The sequence below is a fragment of the Petaurus breviceps genome, unplaced genomic scaffold (genome assembly GCF_028583685.1).
Source record: "Petaurus breviceps papuanus isolate PSGF00001 unplaced genomic scaffold, PetGlider_PUasm1.0 90879, whole genome shotgun sequence".
Lineage (NCBI taxonomy): Eukaryota > Metazoa > Chordata > Mammalia > Diprotodontia > Petauridae > Petaurus > Petaurus breviceps.
In genome coordinates, this window is record NW_027187368.1 from 14,320,428 (window position 1) to 14,337,759 (window position 17,332).

At 45.5% G+C, this 17,332-nt stretch overlaps 2 protein-coding genes across 4 annotated transcripts in view; one reads left to right on the forward strand and one right to left on the reverse strand.

The window, feature by feature from the left end:
- PLAGL2 (PLAG1 like zinc finger 2) overlaps positions 1 to 433 on the reverse strand; it is a 16,449-nt gene extending 16,016 nt beyond the window's left edge. For 2 of the 3 annotated variants that reach the window (XR_011165571.1, XM_069073925.1), the window contains exon 1: positions 307 to 433. The gene's annotated coding sequence lies outside the window, so the exon portion shown is untranslated. Of the gene's footprint in view, positions 1 to 235 lie in introns of all 3 variants that reach the window. The other variant, XM_069073926.1, reaches the window with a different exon arrangement.
- Positions 434 to 503: 70 nt separating this feature from the next.
- POFUT1 (protein O-fucosyltransferase 1) lies at positions 504 to 17,046 on the forward strand. Its single transcript, XM_069073927.1, has 7 exons — positions 504 to 697; positions 1,829 to 1,950; positions 2,648 to 2,830; positions 3,821 to 3,933; positions 7,759 to 7,951; positions 8,902 to 9,144; positions 15,137 to 17,046. Exons 1-7 carry the CDS (start codon positions 583 to 585, stop codon positions 15,323 to 15,325), a joined length of 1,158 nt encoding a protein of 385 aa, XP_068930028.1. The 5' UTR covers positions 504 to 582; the 3' UTR covers positions 15,326 to 17,046.
- Positions 17,047 to 17,332: the final 286 nt, after the last annotated feature.

Genomic DNA, 17,332 nt, shown 5'->3' on the forward strand with positions numbered 1-17,332 from the left:
GGGGGGAGAATAAGGAGGGCGAGAGCTTTCCGGTCCTCGCTCCCCCTCTTCGGGGGTCTAAGGGGCCGGGCCTTCGCTTCCCTCTCCCGCGCAGGAGAATTATCCGGGTCTCCCCCTCCTTCCTCTTCCCCCCCCCCCCCCGGGCCGGGGTTTACCGGGCCCTCCCCCCCCTGTGGGGAGCGCGGAACGGGGCGGGGGCGGGGACGGAGCTCGGTCGTTAGCCGGCTCTACCCACCCAGCCTTGGCCCTGGCGCTCCCCGGGAGGGCTCGCCGGTCTCGCTCCCCCTGCTCACGCTCCTCACTCACCGCGTTCGGGACCCCCGCGCTCCGGGGCGGGCCGCGCTCCGGCTCCGCCAGGCCCGGTCAGGCCCCGGTAGTGGCGGCGGTCGGGCCATTGTGCGGTGCATTCTGGGAGCCGCGCGAGCGGGCGCTCGGACCGCCGAGAGGAGGGGGGAGGAGCGGGGGCGGTGCCGCGGGATCTCTATGGTCGCGTCGGACGGATAGAAGGGCGCGGGCGGGGCGGCGCGCGAAGCCTGGTGGGAGCGCGACAGGCGGGCTGGTACCCTGCAGCCGTGGACAGCCATGGTCCCTGCGGCGTGGGCGCTCCTCCTGCCCCTACTCGGGCTCCTGCTGCCCGCGCGGGTCCTGGCCCATGCCTGGGACCCCGCCGGCTACCTGCTCTACTGTCCCTGCATGGGTAAGGCCTCCTGGGCCGGGCGCCCCCTGCTGGGCTCCTCTCGGCTGTCCTGCGATATCAGGCACGAGTCCAGGGATGTGGAGCCTGGCCCCGGACCAATCCACTCTCCGGTGGGGAGGCGGGGGAGGGAGATGAGCCTCTCTATGGTGTCGGACCTGTCCACTATAGCACCTCTAGCTCCCACCAGGTTATTCGGCTTCAGATCCTGACTCAGTCTACCCGGGGACTGGACTAGTCCATCGTGGCCTCGGGAGTCTGCCCTGTGGCCCCGACTAGTCCACTCTGGTCCCAGGGGGATAAGGACCCCACTGTTGCAGCCCAGCTCGTCCATTTCAGCTCCCTGGGAGGACCTGACCAGTGTTCCCAGATAGCCCCCTCCTCTCCCCCCCAGACGGCCCTTTAGCCCTCTTTGGCCACCTAGGGAGTGGTTGTCTCCAGGCCCTGCCCCAACTATGCAGATGTTGAAGATTAATGTTGCAGATGATGAGGTTACGCTCTCTCGCCTGCTCCTTTGCACCAGCTAGGAGTTCCTTCTCTACTGCCAAGCCCCAGTCCCTTCCTCCCTAGAAAATAGCCCAGGGATGTTTCTCCTATAGAGGAATTGCCAGGAAACATGGATTGCCAGAATCTTTAAGTTGAAGGGACTTTAACCCCTGCCCCTCCATTTTGCAGATGGGAAAACTGAGACCCAGAGAAGAAATGACTTGACCAAAGTCACACAGTGGATCAGTGGCAGACCTCCAGCTATAACTTTAGGTTTCCAGAGCTTGGAACAGTTAGCCATGAAGTAGCTATAATTTTCTTAATTAAGCATTTTCTTATCTTCCCCCATTCTTCCACCCTAGAGATAAGAACTCTTGGCAACTGAAAATCAATCCCGGTGGAAAGAGAACTGGATTTGGAATCAAAAGATCTGAATTAAAATCCTGACTTTTCTACTTATTACTGTGACTTTGAACAAGTGACAAGGCCCACTTCTCTGGGCCTCAGTTTCCCCATTTGTAAATTAAGAGAGTCAGAAATACTCTCTTAAGGTTCCTTCTGGTTCTTATGATTTTTTTAGCTCACTTTTATTCCACAAACATTAAATACTTATTTTGTGCATACCTGAACTGTTTGTCATGTTTCCAGGGCGGTTTGGGAACCAGGCAGATCACTTCTTGGGCTCCTTGGCATTTGCAAAACTGCTGAACCGGACCCTGGCTGTCCCACCATGGATTGAATACCAGCATCACAAACCTCCATACACAAATGTGAGTCCTAGGTTCTGCCTCAGCCTTAACCCTGCCATTCAAGATTTTGAGGGAATTTACAAATTCCATGCTGGGTCTGTGAGATGCTCTCAAAAAACTGTGGTTTTTGACCACCTGACTGGATCCACCCCAGAGATTGCAAGCATATGTTCTTTTCCCCAGTATCTTGTTCTATCTTAAGGAACTGTGATTGAATCTCTTTTCCCTATAGTATGAATGGGTTCCACTGGACCATTCTCATTCTCATCTCACCTTCTTTGTGACATATGCTGCAAAGATGAAATGGTATTAGGTTAGTCTGTAACCATGAGCCAAGGTAGAACTTAGCCAGCTTACATTAAGTTCAGACTCATGGCTCACTAGCACTATATTTTTAATGAGTTAACCTAGATATAGGCTAGCAATGCCTATAGACAAAAACATAGCAATGGCTACTTTTCAATTTCCTCTAAGAGATGGCATCTACTCATGGAAAAAGGTGGGCAGGAAGTGATTCCTCCTTCAAAAGAATCAAAGTGACCCCTAAATCACTCTTTTCCCCCTCTCTTCATTTTCTCCCCTTATTTTCCCTCTCCCCAATTCTTCCCTTTTCTTTCGCTTTCTCTGTTATGTCTCTTTTCTGTCTTGAATCTTCTCTCTTTCTTTGTCCCACTTCTCTTTCCCACAATCTTTCTATCCCTCTCTTCCATTCTTATAGCTGCATGTGTCCTATGAGACATACTTCAAGTTAGAGCCACTCAAGGAATATCATCGGGTCATCAGCTTGGAAAGGTTCATGGAAAAGTTGGCCCCAACCCACTGGCCCCCTGAGAATCGAGTGGCCTACTGCTTTGATGTTGCAGCCCAGCGGAGTGCTGACAAGAAAACCTGCCCCATGAAGGTGGGTCCTTGGATGCTTGACCTTCACTCCCTTTATTCACACCTAAAACCTGCTGTACTTTCTACTTATGCATCTTTTGTGTGCTCTTCCTTCCTGCTTCTTTTCCTCAGGCCAAATGTAGTTAGAAGAAATATTCCTTCTGCTGGGTTCCACTGTGGTTCCTTAAAAATATCATCCAGCATACAGAAATATGCCATATGAAATATGGTGGGAAGAGTACCAGACAAATGGTCAGGGAATCTAGGTCCCAGGCTTATTTCTACCACTGCATGACTTTAAATGTCACCCCCTCTCTCTGGTCCTGCCTCTATAACATGAGGGAGTTGGATTAAACAATCCATAAGGGTCCCTTCCAGTCCCAACATTTTGTGATTGTGTTGACTGCAAATTACTGTAATGGTTAGAAGTCATTCAAGTCCAGGGCTCAAATCCAATCTAATTGCTTACAGTAGGTACTTGATAAAATGTTTGTTTGGGCAGTTTGTATTGCCTTTTGGAGATTGTCAACCTATAGGGGTGAGCAGTATGTGATGCCCTTCGGAGCCTTACTGATAAATTTAGACTTTATACACTTCCCATTCCAATCAGACTGACCCGCAGTTCCCACATGCAGTGTTTTCAGTCCCGTTCCCATGCCTTTGCTCAGATTCCTCCCTCCCCATGTCTTGAATGCATTCCTTGAAAGCACAGATGAATGCCACCTCCTATATAAGGTCTTTCCTGATCCCCTTCCCCACCCCAAGCCTCAATTGTTAACACCAACTTCCTTTCGAAATTATTTTGTATGTTTTTACGTATGCTTTGTATTTACTTACCTTTGTTCAGGCCATTCAGACGTTCGTTGTCACCTGGAATTAGATCTCTTGTCATCTCCACACACAGCCCTGCCCTAGTCTGTTCCTTTTGTCTTTTCGAGTCCCAGCTCCATTTGTCCACTTAGTTCCTAGCTCCTACTCATCCAAGCAACTGACTGAATATGTTGTTTTGCAGGAAGGGAACCCCTTTGGTCCATTCTGGGATCAGTTCAATGTCAATTTCAATAGATCGGAACTTTTTGGTGGTATTGCCTTCAGCTCTTCCTACAAGGACCATTGGATCCAAAGGTATTCAGAGTGAGGGTGGGAATAGAGACAGGTTGGGGCAATCAGGTGTTAGAGATAGAGGTCAGTAACTGGCCAGAGCCCAGTTCTGCCTCACCATTCCATCCCTATAACACATAGTTACTTGGGATTGAAGAGGTAGCCCCCACATCTGTTGAACCTGTGAGACCCAGAGAGCAAAGCATAACCCACAGCAAAGGACCAGTGTCCAGAGAGTATTTGCTGTCTGATCCGTTCCCATTTCACAGTCTCACATCATGGGACGTTGACCTGCTGTAGGGTTGAGCAATAGTTTATCCCCTGATAAAGACTATCATAAAACGAACATTTCATGATCACGTGAATCTGGGTTTCCTGGTCAAAGCGTGAGAATCACTTGCCAGTTAACCTTCCTCTTCAGAAGATTGGAAGCTGCTTCTATATGAGAAAAAAATTTCAGCCTCAGCTAAGAAAATGATGTCACCCTGGTAATCATCAGATGCAGTGTAATTAATAAGTGCCCTCAGACATATAGCAGAAAAAGTAGGTTAAGTGGACAGACAGATATTTATCAAATGTTAGACATTAGGTGCTAGGAGAGACATAGAAGAGCAGAGAACTTCATGGTCCCAGCTTTCAAGGACTTTACATTGAGTTAGGGTGGGAAAACTTAAGTAATCCAAAATGGCCAGAGCTAAATGCCTTATGGTGGTAAAGATAATATATATTGCAGGAGGCAGACAAAGGAAGGATCAAGAGGCCTAGAATGGTCTTCATTCAGAAAGTCTGGTTCTGGTCTGTGAAGGACAGGAAGGCTTGGGAGAAGCAGAAAGAAGGGGTGTCGTGTGGGGCAGATAGAAGTATAGTTCTTAAACCACTAAACCCTGTTCTTAAACTAACGCCCTTGAGTCAGATGGCCAGAGCAGTGTTTCCGACTCAGTACAAACTGAGGCAGAGAAATGTATGACTATCAAACTTCCTCCTTTTTATTGGTTTTAAATGAAGAGATGTCCCACTAAAATCCCCTGCTGCCTCATTATAGTATGATGGTGTGGTGAAAGGCTTGGGTTCCCAAAGGCTTCCCCAGTGAAGCTGGAAAAACTGAGGATGGGCCCAGCACTTGGCTGTGTGTCTGTGGTCTGAGACCAGCCATGCTAAGTCAAAGAGATATACCATGAGAAAGCTGGCCTTTGCCACAACACCTTATGAACATTGTCTACTGAGAATCAGAGGGGTAGAGGTGGACAGTGTTGAGAGTGTCCGTGTCAGTGAAATCATGGCTCCTGTAAGGACTGAATTGGAGAGTGGTTTTTGTTTCTTTTTTAATAAATACATCAGAACTTGTAACAATCACTCACATTTATACAGAATTTTAAAGTTTACAAAGTATTTTCCTCACAGCTCTGTGAGCTAGGCTGTGCATGTATCATTGTTCCCATTTTGAAGGGGAACAGACAGAGGCAAAGAGAATTTGTGTCTGGGTCATAGTCACACAGCTAGTAAACACTAGAGCCAGGATGCAAATACATTATCATTCTTTAAAAGCACCACAGCTCACAAGCCTGAACTCTTCTTTGGGAATAGACTTCAGGGCCATGGGCCCCCCACCAAAAAAAAAAAAAACCTGTCTTATTATTTTATAGTCATACTTCATTTCTGACCCAGACTGAATTTCTGTACATCATTGCTATCTCTTCCTTTGTACTCAGCTCCAAATGACTCTTGGGCATTTACAAAAAGCTAACGCATGCACCCTGTCCCCCTCTCTTCCCCAAATGGGAGATTTGCTTCCATTGAGGAAATTCTAAAGAAGCCTGCCAAGTGAGCACGGATACTTCATGAGCCTTCTTAGAATAAGTATGACCTCCCAGGGGGTTTGCTTTGGGAGAAGCAGCTCATTTGGGTATTCAAGTTCTGTTGTGTGTTTGCTTTTAACTAGCGTCATTACTCCACTGTCACTCCTTGGATTTACATAGAAATGTTTTTATTGTGGTTTGTGCCTATAGCCACCTGGCCCCATGGGGGAGTCTGTGATAAGTGTGTGTACACACACATGTAGGTATATGCACATATGTGTTTACATAAATAGACACAGGCAGATAGATACATAGATAGACTGATTGATAAACAGACAGATAGATGCCTTTTCAGGACAAAGAATGGCCTCTTTGGAGAGGAGCCATTCTGAGGTTCTGTAGTGGGCATGAAATTTGATAAAGAGGTCAGCAAATACATCTGTAGAGGTAAAATTGGAGGAGTTTGTAATAATGATGCACCATGGTGTCTGAAAGATTGCAGATTATAGAACTCTAGGAGTTAGGAGACCTGGGTTTGAGTTCTAGCTCTTCTGTTATTAGGAGTGGAACTATAGGCAAGTTATTTCACCTTTCGAGGCTTTAAAAGTACTATAGAAATGTAATTGATGCCTCTACTTCCTCCTCCTCCTCTTCTTCCTCCTTTCCTTCTTCTTTAAGCATCAGTTTCCTCATCTACAAAATATGGATGATAATAACATTTGTGTTACCTTCCTCATAGAGTTGTTTCAGGGAAAGAATTTTATAAACTGTAAAATACTATTTAAATGTGAGTCATTGTTATTGTTTAAAATAATAACGTAGTCTTTAAGGGAGAGGTATTGTAGGGATTAGAGGAGAGGAGGGAGAATGCCATTTGTGGTAGCCTGTGATAAAAGGTTCCAAAAACAATCATACGATGACCATAATGGTTCAGCCAGAAGATAATCAGGGCTAGGACAAATAAAGAAAGACCATGGATCTCATGGTCATTATTCAGGATTGCTTCCCAAAAATCCACTTTGCATCCATATCAGAAAAAAAAAAACTTGATCAATCTATTCTAGATGACATATTCCTAAACAAGAGAACTATATTGGCATTTCTTGTAAGACAGTGGGTCTCTGCCCTGCTTGGTCATTTTATTCCTTCATTCACTGGGCCAAGTCCAGCTAGTGAGTGACATATTCCAGATCTGATAAGAACATGGAATTTCCAAAATTTGCTGTCTTAAATGAAGGGGGTTGAATTAGATGACTTCCAAGGTCCCTCCCATCTCTGACACTATGTTTTAAAAATCCCTCCAGCTCTGAAATACTGGTTTCTGTGGTTTTATAAATGTCAGTTAGTCTTCTTTTAGAGGTATCTGAGATGGATGGAATTGGTGATATTGTACCTGGTCCTAGGTAATATCCCTGCTGCTTCTGGTGCCTACAAATGAGTGTAATTCAATAAAAGAAAGAAATAGTTCTTTCTTCATTTTGAAAAGAAGCCAATCTGGTCTTTTTAGGAATATATTTTTTTTAATCTTTCTCAAGTTAAAAGTGGTCTTAGTTGAAGAAGAGTTGTAGACTTGTTCTACATGGTCGCATTCAATGAGGCCCTGAGCAAAACCCATTTCTTCTCTAAAGGCAGCCACTTGTCCGTACAGCTGAAGTATGTTCATTATTTGCTGAGTATAAGGCCCAAAGCTCTGGCCGGCGCCACACCCAGGAGTGAATTACAGCACCACAGATTGGGAGCCAACATGACATTCACAAGGTTAGAAGACTCCACTATAAATTTTTAATTATAAAACAAGCAGACAGGATTGTAAATTCCAAGCCACAGACAATAACGCTTTGAGCTCTGCACCTAGCACTCTTATCAGTTCGTTGGGATTTCAAAATCTCTCGTGCTTGTTGCATGTGGTGCGACTTTTCAGCTGGTCTGAGGTCATGGCGCAACTTCATCCATTTCCTGTGGGGGTATGCTGTAGGTTCATGTCTTTTCCCTCCATCCCTGTCCACTGAAGTAGCTGTGCCTGTGACTCAGCCTGCCCTCTTCTCCCTCCTAGGTTTCCCCCAGATAAACACCCAGTGCTTGCCCTGCCTGGAGCTCCAGCCCAGTTTCCAGTGTTGGAAGAACACAGGGCACTGCAAAAGTACATGGTGTGGTCAGACGAGATGACAAAGAAGGGGGAGGCCCAGATCCAGGCTCATCTCATCAGGCCTTACATTGGAGTCCATCTCCGAATTGGCTCTGACTGGGTAACTTTTCTACTTACCTTGTGGATCTTTCAGTGCCCTGAGCACAGGCTTAAAGGGTGTGTACAATTGCAGGAATATCACGAGTGTGTTTGGTATTAATGATTTGCTATTAATTTGGTATTAATGATTTGATAATATTATTAATTCTCCTCCTGGAATTCCGTTCAACAAAAAAACTCCAAGGATACTGCTCAGTTGTGATCTAACAGTCACCATTTTTCTCCCTGTTTTACAGATGGATAGACTGAGGCAGTGAGAGGTCATGCATGTGATTTCCCCCCAGATCAGGCAACAGGCCAGTGACAGAGGGAAAAATAGAATATGGAAGTCTTGACCCTCAATCCCTTATGATAGCTTGTGGACTCTTGTGAAAGACAAGCTCTTAGAGACTGGGGCAGAATGCTCTTGGTACCATGTCAATGCAGATTATAACTCCTCTTTACTAAATCAAGCAGTCGCATCAGGCTGGGGCCAGGCCTCTGTGGATAAGCTTCTTTGACCTTAAAGGGGCTGCTCCAGAGCTGATGGATATATGGTGCTGGTGCTGAGTCTTTTCAGCTTGGCAGGACCCTCCCTGCCATGGAGAATCCAGGAGTGTCAGCATCACAGAGACCTCCAAGCTGGCTGGTATAGAGGAGGCAGTGAGGGGTAAGCAGAGATCAGGCCAGGTGCCCCCTGAGAGTACGAAAACTGACCAGATCTATTCAGAAACTTCACAGGGAAGAATTCAGGAAGCCCACAGGAAGGTATATTATTATTTTTTTTATTGTGTTGTTAGTTTTTTTCCCTGTCAGAATGTAAATTTTTGAGTTTAAATTTTATATTTTCTTTGAAGGGTTTTGGGGTTTTTTTTTTTGATAGAGAAAGGGGCCATCAGAAGGAAAGTGATATCTCTGTAATCCTTTCTTTTCTTCTTACTTCCTGTCCCTCCTCACATCTTACCTCTTTAGAAAAATGCCTGTAATATGCTGAAGGATGGGACAGCTGGCTCCCACTTCATGGCTTCACCTCAGTGCGTGGGTTACAACCGTAACACTGCAGCACCTCTCACCATGGTCATGTGCTTGCCAGACCTAAAGGAGATCAAACGTGCCCTGAGGCTCTGGGTGACGACAGTAAAAGCCCAGTCCATCTACATTGCCACAGACTCAGAGAGCTATGTCTCTGAAATTCAGCAGCTGTTCAAAGGGACGGTAGGTTCTCCAGGAGAGAAGGGGGTATGGTGTTAGAAACTGACCAGAGACTAAGCTGGGATTATTCTTTGCCTGCTCACCCGGTGCCTTCTATGGAACTGTGACATGTGAGGGAGGGAGACAGGCTGACAAGACAAAGGCTGGACCAGCTCCTTAGGGGGTGGCAACCTGTGCCCCAGTTAGCAGGTCTGCTTGTCACTGCCGCTACTTCTAGCTTTCCTTGACCCTTCATCCCTTTGTTTTTCCTTCTCTCCACCTGCTTACCAGGACCAAGCAGGGGTCTGATTCTTGAGCATTAATCCTCCCCCTCTCTGACCACCAAGAGGGCTTGTTTATTGCTCTTTCCTGGATTCTCTCATTGTAGCATTCTAATTGTTTCCGTATGTGTAAATCCTGCCTTTCCTCACAAATCACAGACTGTGTCTTTTTTTTGTTTTTGTTTTTTGCTTTTTGCAGGGGGGAAGGCAGGGCTATTGGGGTTAAGTGACTCACCCAAGGTCATACAGGTAGTAAGTGTTAAGTGTCTGAGGCCGGATTTGAACTCTGGTCCTCCTGACTCCAGGGCCTGTACTCTATTCACTGCGCCACCTAGCCACACCTGACTGTGTCTTCTTATACAAGAAAGAGATGGAGAAGCAGCATTATAGAGTGGAAAAAATATTGTAGTCAAGAGTTCAGATCTGGTTTAATCAATTAGCAGATCAGTCGACCAACATTGATGAAGTACCTCCTTTATGCCAAACACTGTGTTAAGTACTGATCAAGAATTCCTGGCTTTCGAATTCTCTACCTCTGTGTTAGGCAAAGTCACTTAATGTCTCTGAGCCTCTTTGCTGCTGTGTAACATAGAGACAATAATTGCTGCACCATCCAACCTTTTAGGGTAGTGAGAGCCTTCACATGCGCTCTGAGTAGAAGTGATCTGTGGTAGTAATGTTGTCCCCAGACCCAGGCTGCCCGTGCCATGCCAGGGAAAAAGGTGGCTTTGGAAGCCCCAGGTCCTGCCCTCTTCTCCCATCCCCTCTCCTTAGGGATATGTTGCACAAGTGGTGGGTTTGTTGCTTTTTTAGAGCACACAGACTTTTTCTTTTTTTGAGACAACTTGGCACAGTGGAAGGAGCACCGGATCTGTGGTCACGAGTTGTTGTTCAGTTGTTTCAGTCAGATCCAAGTTTTCATGACCCTGTTTGCATTTTCTTGACAAAGATACTTGAGTGGTTTGTCATTTCCTTCTCCAACTAATTTTACAGAGGAGGAAACTGAGGCAAACAGAGTGAAGTGATCAGCTAGCGTCTGAGGCTGGATTTGAAATCCTCTTCCTTACTCCAGGTCCAGCTCTTTATCCACTGAGCCACCAGGCTGCCCCATGTAGTCATAAATATGAGGGTTTGGATTCTAGGTCTGCCGCTGGTTAGTATGACTTGACTCCAAACCAATGTTCTTATTCACTACCCCATGCTGACTTTCTGTCTTTGTCTCATATTAAACATAGGCCTTGCCTCATAGAGCTTAGAGTCATGGTGGAAGAGAAAGAAATTTAATACATGGAAACAACTAGAACATCCACCAAAGTGCTTGTTTAAACACAACCACATTATAGTACAAGGTTTGTACCATGCCAAGGTTTGTTCAGGATTTGTATCCAGAAGACAGGTAATGGAAAACACTTCTCTTAGTAGAGATGTGGGAGAGGACAATCGTGAAATATTGGCTGTACTGTCTGCCACGGTCACTGTATCCAGTTTTACCCAGCTGTTTTTCTTTGTTTTAAAGGGAGGGTTATGAGAAAAGGGAGATTTTGGGAAATGATGGTGATGTAAAAACCAACAGACTTCAGCAAAACATTTTTAAATGAGTTTGTTTAGGCAGTTAGGAACACGTGCCACTGGAAGCAGTGGGGTGCATTGGACAGAGGCCTGGACTTGGGAATCAGTAGAATAATATTCAGATCCTAACTCTGCCTCTTAAGAGCTGTGTGATCTTGTGCTAATTACATGAACTTTTTTTCCTCCTCTGTAAAATGGAGATGATAATTGTTTTGCTTACCTCACTGGGGTGTTGTGAGGAAAGGCCTTTGTAAACCTTAAAGAACCCTAAAAATGTGAACTTGTTATTGTCCTGGAAGAGTTCTGACTAGATCTGGGTGTTAATGAAAGGATATCGTTTGTGAAGGGCGTAAGGAGGGAGAGTAGGTTTCCAGCAAAGGCAGAGGTGAAGGAGAAGGTAGGGGCAGGAACAAAGCCTAATTCCTTCAGGAATGTTCAGGAGATTTACCTGGCTGGGTTGGAGGAGGGGTTGTATGAGGGACTGAGGGAAGGTAGCAATGGAGAAAGATACAGATACCAGCTGAACTGGCAAGTTCATGGGTGTGTCATATTGGAAAAGTCTACTAACTACTTGTTTGTGCCAAATATGAGGTGGAATTTGGTTTCTTTGTATTAGCCCTCTTGGCTCTTTAAATTTTCACTTATGGGGGCCTCGAGGTGGCACAGTGAATAGAGCACCGGCCCTGGAGTCAGGAGGACCTGAGTTCAAATTTGGCCTCAGACACTTAACACAAAAACTAGCCATGTGAACTTGGGCAAGTCACTTAACCCTAATTGCCCTCCCCCAAAAAAATTTTCACTCATGACCTCATAGGAAAGAAAATACTATTGAATCTGGCTCTCATTGAAGCCTGACATTCAAGGCCCTCCACACTATGGTGCTATCTTAATTTTTCCTATTTATTCTTTTATTCTGAACTTAAACACCAAAAAAAAAAAAAGAGTATTTCAACACATTCTAGGAGAACAGGAAAAATGTATTCTATGTGAAATTGTGAGTCTCTGGTTAACACCCCTGGCCTTTTTAAAGAGTACATAATAAATTCTACAAGTTACTTTTTAAGTTATTCTACTTGTCTGAACTTTCTTCTGTTCTCTTCTGGGCATTTTTTTAAATGGCCCTCTTTTTTTTTTTTTTTTGACATCTGATCTCTTCTTCCCTGTTAATCTAACCATGAGTAAGAAAGAGGGAAAAATTTCCATTGGAACAGATAAGCCATGGTCATGTCCAAAAATATGTATTTCTGTGCCTTGTATTATTACTCACCTTTGTCAGGAAATAGGTAACACACTTCATTAAAGGTCCTCAGTGCAAACTCAGGAGAGTTCTTGAGTTTTTCATAGCTGACTTCTCTACACTGTTGCTGCCCACATTTGAATTGTTTTCCTGGTTCTGCTCTCACAATTCAGGATTCTTTGAAATAGTCTCTTTCATCACTTCTTACAATGCAGTGATAGTCTCTTACATCCATATTCATTTGTTCAGCCATTCCTCAGTTGTCTAAGAAGCAAAAGCAAGCTAAAGCGGCTCTTAGAGTCTAGTTCTTTTCTCTCCCTTCCCCCGATTTTAATCCTTCCTTCAGGATTAGGAAGTTTGTTTTGATTGTGACTATTCCCTCCTCAGTATTATCTTCACTCTTAACTCCTCTCTGCCCTCCCCCACTTCTCACTTGTTTCCCTGTTGAGTCTAATGCATTTCTATACCAAACTGGTGTGTGTTTTCATGCCAACCCTTACCTTTCCACCTTTATCTCATGTTACTCCCTTTTACAATCTGTGTCTTGCCTAACTGCTGTTTTCTGCCCTTCAGATACCTCTTGCTCTCTCTGGCTTTCCCTCAATGTTCCTTATGCCTGGAATGTCCTCCTTCTCCCTCTTGACCTGTTGGAAACTTACTCATCCTTTCAAGCCCAGACCAAATGCTACCTTCTCCATAAGGCCTTCTCTTATTCCCACCCCCACCCCCAAGAAAAAATTGCCTTTCTCCACTTAGACTAAATTTACATAGTACTTAGCTTGTGCCTTTTTAATGCTTTTACCTCGATAGTTTAAGAAATCATTTGTCTCCATAGAAGATCTACTGAATTTATTGGGATATCTTTTTCTGGTTCTTGTGATATCTTGCAGAAACCACTTGCCATGGTCATGTCATGAAGCACTTGCCGCCTCTTCTCCCACTCTCACTAAATGACTAGCCTAATTCTTTTTCTGATCAAACATGGCCTCATTGATGTCTCCCAGCCCCTCAGGCTCAAAACCTGGATTCTTCACTCTCTCTCCCCCCTACATCCAAGCTGTTGCCAAGGTCTGTCAGTTTCACCTTTTCAACATCCATCAAATATGCTCCTTTCCTCCGAGAGTGTCACCACCTAGTACAGACCCTCATCACCTCACACCTACATTATTTCAATAGCCACAGGTGGGTCAGCCTGCCCCAAGTCTCTCGACACTCCAGCCCATCCTCCATTCAGCTACTAAGGTGATTTTCCTAAAGCATTGACCTGACCATGTCATCCCCCTATTCAATATGCTCTAGTGGCTTCCTGTTGCTTCCAAACTTTGATTCAAAGCCCTCTATAACCTAGCCCCCTTCTACCTTCTTCCCCAACAGATGCTCTTCCCACCAGTGGCCTCCTGGCTGTTCCATGAACAAGACACTGCCCTCTCAACTCCCTGAGTTCTCTGTGGCTATCCAGAGCACTCATGCCTGGAAGGCTCTTCTCTGCTCTGATTACTGACCTCTCCAACTTGCTTTAATTCTCAGCTTAAGCCTTGTCTTTTACAGGAAGCCTTTCCCTAATACCTCTTCATTCTAGTGTTCTCCTTCTTAATTATTTCCTATTTATCCCTTATATGGTTTGTCTTGTATATATTTGTTTGCATGTTATCTCCCCAATTGGATTGTGAGTTCCTTGAGGCCAGGGACTATCCTTTGCCAATTTTTGTATCCCCTTGTGCTTAACTTGGGACCCCAGCCATCAGTCAGTCAGTAAGAATTTATTCTACATGCCAGGCACTGTGCTAAGTGCTAGGGATACAAAAAGAGGCAAAAGACAGTCCCTGCCCTCAAGGAGCTCACAGTCTAAGTGAGGGAGATAACATGCAAACAGATACATACAAAATAAACTGTGTACTGGGTAAATAGGAAATAGTTAGAAGAAGGAAGACGCTAGAACTGAAGAGGTGCTACAGAAGGCTTCCTGCAGCAAGGTGGGGTTTTAGTGAGGACTTAGGGGCAGCCAGAGAGAAGGCTGGGGCTTGACACTGAAGTGTCTTGTTCATGGAACTGCCAGGAGGTCAGTGGGCCTGGATTGAGGAGCATTTTGGGGGGAGTAAGGTGTAAGAAGAGTGGGAAAATAAGGGGGACTAGGTTACAGAGGGCTTTAAATGCCCTTCGAGTCAAAGTTTGTATTTGATCCTGGAGGCAATAGGAAGCCACTGAAGTTTTCTGAGTAGGGGTGGGTGACATGATCAGACCTGCATTTTAGGAAATCACTTAAGCTGAGTGGAGGATGGACTGGAGTGGGAGGGGACTTGAGGCAGGCAGACCATCACAGTAGTCCAGGCATGAGGTCATGAGGGCCTATACCAGTCATGGCCATGGATATGTCATGGATATTCTCAGAAGAGAGAAGTATTCCAGAGTTTGCAGAGGTGAAATCAGCAGACCTTGGCAACAGCTTGAATATTGGAGGGGTGGGGGCAGGGGGTGAGAGCTGTTGAGGATGGCATCTAGATTACACATAGTCACTTCATAAAGTAATCATTTATTAATCATTGCTCTTTCACAGAGTTCCCTAGGTACAAGACATTATTGGTCACACGGTGCCCATTTATATCCACCATGTGGCTTAGTGTTACTCTTTAAGCTTCCTGCAGCTGTGACTCTTTGAAAACTGTGCTATTCTGTTATTCAAAGCCCGGAGAACCTCGAACTTATCATGTGTTATATGTGGCAGTTCTTTATTTTTGTGTCTTACCTCCCTACTAGACTGTACGCTCCGTGAGGTCAGAGACAATGTCTTAGATCAGCTTTCCATCCCCGTCTTCACTAGGCACTGCTACATTCTGTGTAGTAGGCACTTTGTTAGTGTTAGTTAAACTGTTGAAATTAATTGACCCCAGGTTCCTCAGATTAACCTGCTCTGCCTCTTTTCCCCCTGCAGGTAAAGGTGGTGACCTTGCAACCTGAAGTGGCACAGATTGACCTGTATATCCTTGGTCAGGCAGAACACTTCATTGGCAACTGTGTCTCTTCCTTTACTGCCTTTGTGAAACGGGAACGGGACTTACGGGGCCAGTCCTCCTCCTTCTTTGGCATGGACCGTCCCCCGCAGCTCCGTGATGAGTTCTGATCTTCTGTCCTCTCCCCCAGCAATCAAGGCCATGGATCCACTGGTGGTGTTCTCTTCTGGCCAGACAGTGAGGTCGAATCACCAGCCTGTTTCATCCAACTGCTGGGGGAGAGGGGTGGGAGTAAGAGGGTAACTGTGTCCAGTCTGGTCTTAACCCACCTGAATTGTAGGATATAGACTGCCTTCTCATCTTACCTGCTGGAGACCAGAAAGCAGAATACCTCACATTGCAAGGGCTTCCTCCAAGAAGAGAGATGCCTTTGTGGTCCATTTCTGGGTAATTCCTGAGCTAATCCTTAGTATTAGGCAATGGAATACCCTGTGTCTTCCTTAGTTCCCTGCTCCTCTGTCTTCATCCTGCTGTCTCTTCAAGGGGCCTCTGTTTAATTGGCATTCCTTCATTGTGATACAATGGCCCTCTTGGTTTTCTGAGTATCCACTGGTGACAATGTGGAAGAGAGGGCACGGCTTTTCTACTTACAAGATGTGTGACCTTGAGTGAGTCACCTCAACTCTGTGGACCACCCTTATCCCATCTGTAAATGTTAAGAGTGTTGGCATAGGTGACTTTCAAGGTCCCTTCCTGCTCTAACTCTATAATCTGAGCAGCAGATCTCCTGGATTACAGCTTTTCTGTTTTTAATACATGGCCAGCCTAGACTTTGCTCCCCACATTACTATTTTTATAGCAGTGGAAGGCATTTATATGGAAACCTAAAGTGGCCTTAATAGTGCAGACAAATGAGAAACTGGGTCAGGTCTGTTGGCCGAGGGTTGGCAACCTATACCATGCTTGCCAAAGATGATCCTTTGGTTGTTTGCATGCTGCCCCTGCCTTTCTGCATTATCATGGTCACCCCTCCTTTTGTTGTTCTCCTCCTTATGAGAGCCCATGTGCACTGACATCCCAGAAGGACCATTTTGGATAAGCTGATCTCTAGCACAACCTCTCAGTATTAAGACTTTGCTTAGAATGAGTTTTACTCCATCTGGGTTCCAGAGTGCTGACTGAAACTTTGTGCTTACTTCCTGCCTGCCTTCCTTTGTATAGTGGGATCTGAGGCTCTGGCAATGGGGTGTGACAACCAGGATGCAAGTGGCAACTGGATAGAACTCCCAGATCTGGCTTCTTAATCTTAAATGACCCCTGACATCCTCCTTCACTCTAGTTTCCATCTCTTTTGTGGGACCTGGGAGATTGTCTTCCAAAGCTCTGTCTAAATCTGGAGGAAGTCATTCCCTCTCAGCATATTCTTATGACTAAGGCATCATACAGTCATCCTGCGCACTACCCAAGGGTGGAAACTTTAGCTAGGTGACTTGTAAAATTCTCAGATTTCAACACCGAGAGATAACCTGTCCAGTTCTGCCTCTGTGTTTCTCTTTGGTGGAGGCAGTTCAGGCTGGGAGTTAGGAGACCTCACAGAGGAACCCCAGGCTTACCACTCATCACTTTGGTTTCAACATTGACATTCATCTTCTGAGGATGAGCTTAATTCCCCCTGTAGGGTAGAAGTGATTTGTTGTAGAGGTCACAACCTGATCAGGGGACTTGCCTCAGGATGCTACTCTGTGAAGGGAAGGCATGCAGGAAGATGAGTTTGTGCTGCTCACATTCCGTTGTTACAAAGGGGCCGAAAGAAACCCTTCTGAGCAAGGAAAATCCCCTGGAAAGGAATTTTGTAATTTTTTTTCAATAAAATACAGCTCTACATTTTTAAGTCTTTAGTAAATTAATCCAAATGACCGTCTCTCACTCCTGTCTTCCTGTCCCCAGCCAGCCAGGCAGATTAACAAGCTGGTAAACAGACCTAGCAACCTCCTCCTGTCCAAACATCTGCTCTGTCCAAACGTGCTGACCCAGAATAAGGTCACAAGAACCTGCTCCATACTTAAAGCTTGTGTAGTTTAGTGAGTCATTGTGTAGCTCACATTTCTTCAGGGCTTTTACGGTTTACAAAGCTCTTTCCTTCCAATACCCCTGCAAAGGAGGCCAAACAAGGCTTA

Coding starts and splice junctions, on each gene's coding strand:
- POFUT1 (XM_069073927.1), top strand. CDS start 583: ATGGTCCCTGCGGCGTGGGCGCTCCTCCTGCCCCTACTCGGGCTCCTG. Junction 698..1,828: donor GCTCTACTGTCCCTGCATGG/GTAAGGCCTCCT, acceptor TCATGTTTCCAG/GGCGGTTTGGGAACCAGGCA. Junction 2,831..3,820: donor AGAAAACCTGCCCCATGAAG/GTGGGTCCTTGG, acceptor GTTGTTTTGCAG/GAAGGGAACCCCTTTGGTCC.